Source organism: Ceraceosorus guamensis (genome assembly GCF_003144195.1).
Source record: "Ceraceosorus guamensis strain MCA 4658 unplaced genomic scaffold IE81scaffold_156, whole genome shotgun sequence".
NCBI classification, from domain to species: domain Eukaryota; kingdom Fungi; phylum Basidiomycota; class Exobasidiomycetes; order Ceraceosorales; family Ceraceosoraceae; genus Ceraceosorus; species Ceraceosorus guamensis.
This window is the reverse complement of record NW_020290151.1, coordinates 1-7,099: the sequence shown is the minus strand read 5'-3', so window position 1 is coordinate 7,099 and position 7,099 is coordinate 1. Positions and strand designations below refer to the sequence as shown.

The 7,099-nt window shown below is 56.4% G+C and overlaps 3 protein-coding genes across 3 annotated transcripts in view; 1 reads left to right on the top strand and 2 right to left on the bottom strand.

The window, feature by feature from the left end:
- Positions 1 to 366, bottom strand: part of IE81DRAFT_350557 (Sm-like ribonucleo protein) — a gene marked incomplete at both ends in the record, with an annotated part of 826 nt that extends 460 nt beyond the window's left edge. The window contains one exon of the mRNA XM_025516559.1: positions 252 to 366. Within this exon, the coding sequence (XP_025366163.1) occupies positions 252 to 366 (115 nt within the window). The remainder of the gene's footprint in view (positions 1 to 251) is intronic.
- A 514-nt stretch (positions 367 to 880) lies between these two features.
- Positions 881 to 2,107, bottom strand: IE81DRAFT_350556 (hypothetical protein; the record flags this gene model as incomplete). Its single annotated transcript, XM_025516558.1, has 1 exon — positions 881 to 2,107. One exon carries the CDS (start codon positions 2,105 to 2,107, stop codon positions 881 to 883), a length of 1,227 nt encoding a protein of 408 aa, XP_025366162.1.
- Positions 2,108 to 3,761: 1,654 nt separating this feature from the next.
- Positions 3,762 to 4,661, top strand: IE81DRAFT_350555 (hypothetical protein; the record flags this gene model as incomplete). Its single annotated transcript, XM_025516557.1, has 1 exon — positions 3,762 to 4,661. The coding sequence occupies one exon, from the start codon at positions 3,762 to 3,764 to the stop codon at positions 4,659 to 4,661; it is 900 nt and encodes a 299-aa protein (XP_025366161.1).
- Between the last annotated feature and the right edge of the window lie 2,438 nt (positions 4,662 to 7,099).

Genomic DNA, 7,099 nt, shown 5'->3' with positions numbered 1-7,099 from the left:
GGGCTCCAATCCATCGCGCGAGTGTGAGCGGCATCACCGGAGCGAGGATCAGACCGCGGGCTCCAATCCATCGCGCTCGTGCCAATTCGCGCTCAGTGTGATGGCTTCTTTGTGTTTCCCTTCCGTGCAGCTCCTCTCGCCCCCAACGCCTTTGACTCGCGCTATGCGGCTGACCCACGCTGTTTGTCACCCGCAGCTGTTGCCCTCCCTGCTAGCGCGCTCTCTCTCTCTCTGTATGTACCCACACTCACGCTTCAAAAAGTCATTGGGGCTGCCCTTCTGTACCTCTGGTACGCTCTCGATCGCGCCCGCAGTTCCATCCCCTTCCGTCACTACTCCATTTGAGCTGGGAGATGCGTCCGCCATCGCGCGAAGAGGGTGTCCGTCTCCGAGGTGCAGACTGTGCTCGACGGACTTCGCCAGGTGTTGCGGCGCGATGCGCAGGAGCGAGCGCTTGCGTTGTGCGAGAGCGTTGAAAGCGTGCGGGGTAGGCAAGAGTCGAGTGGGATGGAGTCGGGAATCACTACCCAGATCACAAATCGAGTCTCAAGTCAATAATGAATCGTGAATAATCCTGCATCGAGTCAAATCAAGTCGCGACTATCACGCGCATCACGTGAGTCTTCACCTCGCGCGGCCACCTGCACGCGTCGACTTGCGCGCGCGCGACTCAGTCACGATCGAGTGACCCTAATATCGTGAAGGACGATGGATCCCCTCTTCATGGTGTCTCCCACTTGCGATAGCTTCCGCTCGAAGGACTGCGTTTTGCGAGACAAGCTTATGGGACGATGATAATGGGTTTACGTCAAGTGATGATCTAGGCGAGTGGATGTATGTACATGCAGGTGCGCGCGCGCGGCGCGTCACATTGGTGACTTCATTCGGGGACCGCAGCCTCTGACACGACAGCGCCTTGGGGCTCACTTAGAGTCGGAGCGATGACTGGTTGCACATTGACGCCGATGGCATTGGTGAACGAGATCAAGCCGTTGCTAGGTAGTCGGCGAAGTGCGTCAGCAATCCCTGCTCCCAAGCAGACCAGCATATGCATCCAGGCCTTTCGGGGATGGAACGCTCGAGTATCGTCCAGCGTGTCAGGTACTGGCACTAGCTCGTCAAAGGCGAGGCGAGTTGGTCTTAAGCTCTGATCTTGCTCAAATTGATCCTCGTTCTCTAACAAGGCGAGAATGATCTGGGACCTCAGATCCGCGGCATTGTCCCAGACATCATCAGATGGGAGGGGCACCCAGCATTGGTAAAATAAGAACCAGGCGACGAAGGTCGTCGCACATATACTCTGTGTGACTGAAAAGATGTGGCGGCCCGAGTAAAAGAAATTCGCCAAAATGTAGGTGATGAGCACGAAGGCGATGACTATGGTTTGTGTGCATGCCAAACCCAACTTGTAGAAGAGGGCTGCCTGCCCCGCAAAGTTGGAGCTACCAAGTAGAGCCAGCACATAGGCTTGACAAGTGCGAAGCAAAAAGGCCTCTGCCTTTGGGTCCCCGTCAGGTGGAAGGTGCTCGGCATAGCGGCGACCGACGAACGAGCGTCCCTCTATAACTTGTCCGTATGTGTCCAGATTGCGAAAATGACGAGTCAGGTCTGGGAAGAGCAGAGGGTTGACAAATTGGTGGAAGAGCGCCCAGCTGGTCTTTTCAAAGTCAGGACCGCGAATGTACACCTCGACGGACAGTTGGACTTCTTGCGACACGGAACGTGTGATGCAGGCAGGCAAGCAGACTCGCAACGCTTCTTCGCGCATCTGTCTCCATCTGGTGCCCCGCAAGATATCACTCCATTGACGGCGCATGCGCTCCCTCACTTGTTCCTCCCTAGGATCGATGTCGATCCCCGCGACTGGTGCCGTGAATGGTGCCGGAATTCTCCTTTGCCTGACATTTGACTCCGCATGCAACCTCACTTGGTTGATTCTCGGATCATCGTCGACCTCCGTGACTGCTGGTGTCGCGACTGGTGCCGGGTCTCTCCTTCGCGTGAGATTTGACTCCTGTCCATAGTGACCATACCTTCTCATCCCGGTAGCATTTAGAACTGCGGGCTCGGGGGCGCGTGGCGTACCGGTGCCGGCCGATGAGTCCATCTCTTGCAAGTCGTTGAGAAGCTTTTGCAAAACAGAAACGGCTCTGGGAATGAGTCTGACCAGCTGGTGGCGGAACAAAGTAGATGAAAGTAGGCGTAGCGTTGCGAGCAGGGGTTGCTGATGAGGAAAGGCGGTGGTGGGCAGAAGGGAAGTGGGCTAATCCGGGTGCGGACAGAAAGCCATTATGAGCTATTTGCAGTAGGCTCCAGTAGAAGCGAACTTGTGTTTGTGTTGCTGTACATTTGCTATCACACGACAGGTGATGAAAGTACGACCGTTCAGCCGCTGCAGCCGGGAAGGTCTAGTGCATGTGCGGAGGTTTGATGGGTTTGATATCGTGACACAACCGCACAGCCACACGTCCACTCTCTGTCTCCTCAGCCGCACGGACGAGACTTGGTCGTCTGATCTGGCCGCTCACATAAGGGCGTGGACAAAGTCCGGCACTGTTCGAGTATCTGCCTGACTTGAACGACTCTCTCAGATCAATGCCTTATGGTTGAACGTACATTTCTCCGAACAGGGCGGGTCAGTGGATTGCGCTTTGAGCCACCCGCTGCATACGCAGCGCCATGCATCTGACATCAGCTCAAAGGAGTCTGCAAAGACGGTCTGTCGCCTGACTACATACACGTACAACAATTCGCCGAGCGCTTCCTGGGGCAGCGCAGACAACTGCAAAGACGGGTCGCCTTTGTGAGGCGGCAAATCGACAGCAACACTCACTGATACCGTTTGAATTGGTGCGTCACGGCAACGTGCTTCCCGAGCGCTCCGGGAGCGGCCAAAGTTCGAGTCAAGATTCCATGCAGGCTTGGCTTCCCGCGAAGGGTTCTGTCTGCGCGCGCACTTAGCGGGGCGCATACCGGCGGCCAACGGCCTGTTCGCGCTCAAGGGGACCGCCAGGACACCATGCAACGTGTCTTGACACCATTGTGCGCAGCAGGTGGCGAGATCACAAATGTGGTCTGCGTATCTTGAGCGTCGAGGTTCACTCCCGAATGCGCGGCGGAGACCTCGAGCAGACCAATTCACGTCTTTGGAAATACTTTGATACCCCGCAAGTAGGGCAAAAAAGGTCAGTGAGTGCCGCGCAACCGCGCAGGAATCTGCGGCTATTCGCGTGTTGTCCCGTCTGAGATAGCGATTGTGGCTTGATTGCAGTCGGAAGCAATAACTTTACCTTTCGAGCCGCAATCACCAGGCGAAGGGCCGCGGGGCTTGCAATGCGGCTGCATGGGATGTGCTAGCAATTTGTTCGCATGTACACGCAGCCGTGACACAGCCACACGTCCTCTGCGCGTTCCGCTCTTGCACCTCTTCATTCGCATCATGCCCACGCACCCGTGAAACAGCCACACGCCCTCTGCGCGTTGCGCTCTTGCACCTCTTCATTCGGTCTGGACTTTGCCTGGACTGCGCGCACCTCGCATGCCAGCGTCTGGCAGCACACGCGAACGCTAGCAAAGGGGAGCGCCAGTCGCTAGTCGGGAATACAAGAGCCACGCCACGCTTTGCAAACAAGCACGGACTTACAAGTGGTGCCCTTGCGCTTGGTTCGCATAGTAGAGGTTCTCAACAGTCCCCATGAAATCCTGCCGTTCACAGTCACATTGTTCAGACACATAGACCTAAAATACCAGCCCACATAGACATGGCCGACAATGTCGAGGCAGCAGCAGGAGATCCCGACAGAGCGCTCCGCAGGAATATGTACGCAGCCATGTGGGCAAACAGTCAACTGAAAGACGATGTCCTGACCAGAGCTCTTAGCAAACCAATTCCTGATCCAATGATTCCAATGTTCATGCCATATGCTGAACGAGCTGCCGAAAGACTCGTCAAGAGCAACCAATTCGACCGTATTCTCGAAGTGCTTCTGTGGCAAAGGTACAACTACGCCGACGCCCCGGACGCAAGAGTCTTTGCACTCTTCTACGACCATCCAGAACACCTGCGAGAGAACTTCATGGCGGAGCGACAGGATAGACTTGTGGGCACCGTAAATGTCCAGCTATGGACTTACATTCCCTTTGTCACCGAAGCCATCCTTTACGACTTGCTTCCTGACTGCTCCACCTTGAAATGGGCCTCATGGTTGTTCAAAGTTGGGGGAGTTATCCCCGGTGTGGGTTTAAAATGTGCATTGGTCATCTTTGGAGTCGTAACGGCTTTTGGTGGTAGCCAGCCACTTGTCTCGGTCATTGCCGCGGTTTTTCTGCTCTTTACGACAGCGAAGGCATGGCAATCTGCCACCCCGCCCGGCGCAGGCTGGAATTTTGCTGACCGTCGAGTTCACATCATCAATACGCTGCGGGACATGGACCATCAATACTTCCCTGGTAATCTTAGCCTACGACCTAGCGTACAAGGCATCAAAGGACTCCTCTTCGAACCACAATCGAATCTTCTGCGTCAAGAGTGCAACCCAGATATAGATAGCTCTCCCTGGGAACGTCGCACACGTCTCGGCTTGATGTTTTTGGTTGGCTTGTATCAGGGCTGCGACGGGCTGCTCGAGTGGATTTCTGGATGGCTCCCGGCGCCCCCATGAGGAACACGATGCTCTGTTCAGTGGCTTGCCTCGTCGACAGCCTACCGTTTACTGCAATTTGCGGCTTCTTACGGTCAACACCTCGCGATCGGGACCCACCTCATTTCGATAGCCAGGAACGCATTTCACCGACTCAGCCACATGTGGCAAGCTGCGATACTGTTCGAACGTCTGGAAGGGCCACGACCTGGATTCCCGCGACGCAGTCGAGGGTCGAAACGCCGCGGCTGCGCTGGCCGACGACCTCTGCTATTCTTCTTTGCATGGTCGACAGACTGATTCTGGCATCATGGTGTGCTCCAGCGCCTACTACATGTTTAAGACTGTTGAGGACGGAGAGAGTGAGCAGAGACTCCAACATCGTTGTGTCACACCACCTTTGCCGCTCGAGGCGCATGGAGTTTGCGTGAGACATATCAATCACATGAATGGAGTTTGGCGCACGCCTTTGGGTGGCTCGAATTGGGTGAGCATGTCCATCGACCTTTCTAGCTGCTCCAGCTGGGGATGAGCGCGTTATTCTCATCTTCGCTCCTGGCATGGAACTTGGCCGCAGCCCACTACCGTGATGGACTTGTTCAAGACTGGAAAGATGGCGTGGAATGAGGATCCTGTTGAGTCAGTCGGCATCGCACCGAGTTAGCTGAGCATGTGTTGTAAACTATAGTCGTGAAGGCAGGAGGGGCGGAAGGTAGGCGTCAATTGAGTTCCGATGGTACACAATTTGACGGCGACGGTCTGACATGCGTGAAGCGCGCCCGTGTAGAAACGTCCCGCGCTGAACACCGTCCGCTGCTGCGCGCGCAAAACCGTCCCTCACGCACTCAAAAGCGTCCAGCATGCAAAAAGCGTCTCGAAAAGCGTACTTGCGCGCACTCAAAAGCGTACCCCGCGCGCAAAAGCGTACCTGCGCGCGCGAGAAAAGCGTACCGGCGCGCGCGCAAGCGGCCAAAAAGCGTACCCAGCACGCGGGCAAAAAGCGTACCCCGCGCGAGCAAAAAGCGTACTTGCAGCCAGCAAAAGCGTACCGCCCGCGCAAAAAGCGTACCCGCATGCGCATGCAGTGAGAAAAGCGTACCAACGCGCGAGAAAAGCGTACTCGCATACCCGCGCGCGCGCAAGCGGCCAAAAAGCGTACCAGCGCACGCAAAAGCGTACCTCGCGCGCGAGAAAAGCGTACTTGCATCCAAAAAAGCGTACTTGCGCGCGCGAGCAAAAGCGTACCGGCATGCAGCAGAGGAGCGTACCAGCACGCGCGCGAGAAAAGCGTACCTGCGCGCACTCTAAAGCGTACTTCGCGCGGCCACAAAGCGTACTTGCGCGCGCGCGCAAAAAGCGTACTTGCGCTTAAAAAGCGTACTTGCGCGCGGCCAAAAAGCGTACCTGCGCAAGAAAAGCGTACCTGCGCAAGAAAAGCGTACTTGCCCGCAAAAAGCGTACTTCGCGCGCGCGCAAAAGCGTACTTGCGCGCAAAAAGCGTACTTGCGCGCGCAACAAGCATCCAGAAATCGTCCAGTGAGCGTCCCGCATCAAAAAGACCGTCCAACGCGCGGCCAAACAGCGTCTCGCACCCACAGAAACCGTCCAGCGCACGCGCAAAAACGTCTAGAAGACCGCCGCGCATCAGGACAACCATCCAGGAGCGCGGGCAACAATCCAGAAGGCAAGCATCCAGCAACCCGCACGGCGAGCTGCGACAGGGCGTCTCGCACCAACAGGACCGTCCGGCAAAAGGAGTCCTCCACTGAAAAGCGTCGCATCCAGATCCATCCAGCGGGCGGGTAAGCATCCAGGACCGTCGAGCACACACAAAAAAGCGTCCCGCGCGCACAAAAACCGTCCAGCACAAAGCGTCTTGCATCCAAATACATCCAGCGTGGGGGGCAAGCGTCCAAAAAATGGTCCACCGCAGGCAAAACCCATCCTGCAGCAACAGGAATGTCCAGCAAAAGGCGTACACGCATCCAGACCTATCCAGCGGGCGGGTGAGCATCCCTAACCCGTTCAGCGCGGCGCCAAACAGCGTCTCGCACCCTAAAAACCGTCCAGCGCACGCGCACAACCGGATCCGTTCAGCGAGCGGGCAAGCGTCCAGGACCGTCCACAGTAAAAGCGTCTCCGCATCACTAATTCTCTACCGTCCAGCGCCCATTCTTAGCACGTGCAAATGACCGCATTCCACGGCATAGGGTTAGTGCCCCCTAAGCTCTAGTGTGGATGGTAGATGGTCAGAACGGTAGGGGCGGATGCAATCAAGTTTGGCTGTGGCGGACAAGTGGGTTGCTAGGGCAAGTGGACGATGGGCGTGGCGCAGTGGGTCACGTGAGCTGGCGGGTTTGGCGGAGATGAGGGTCACGTGACTTCTTTTCTTAGGGTGAGGGTTAGGGTTAGGGTTAGGGTTAGGGTTAGGGTTAGGGTTAGGGTTAGGGTTAGGGTTA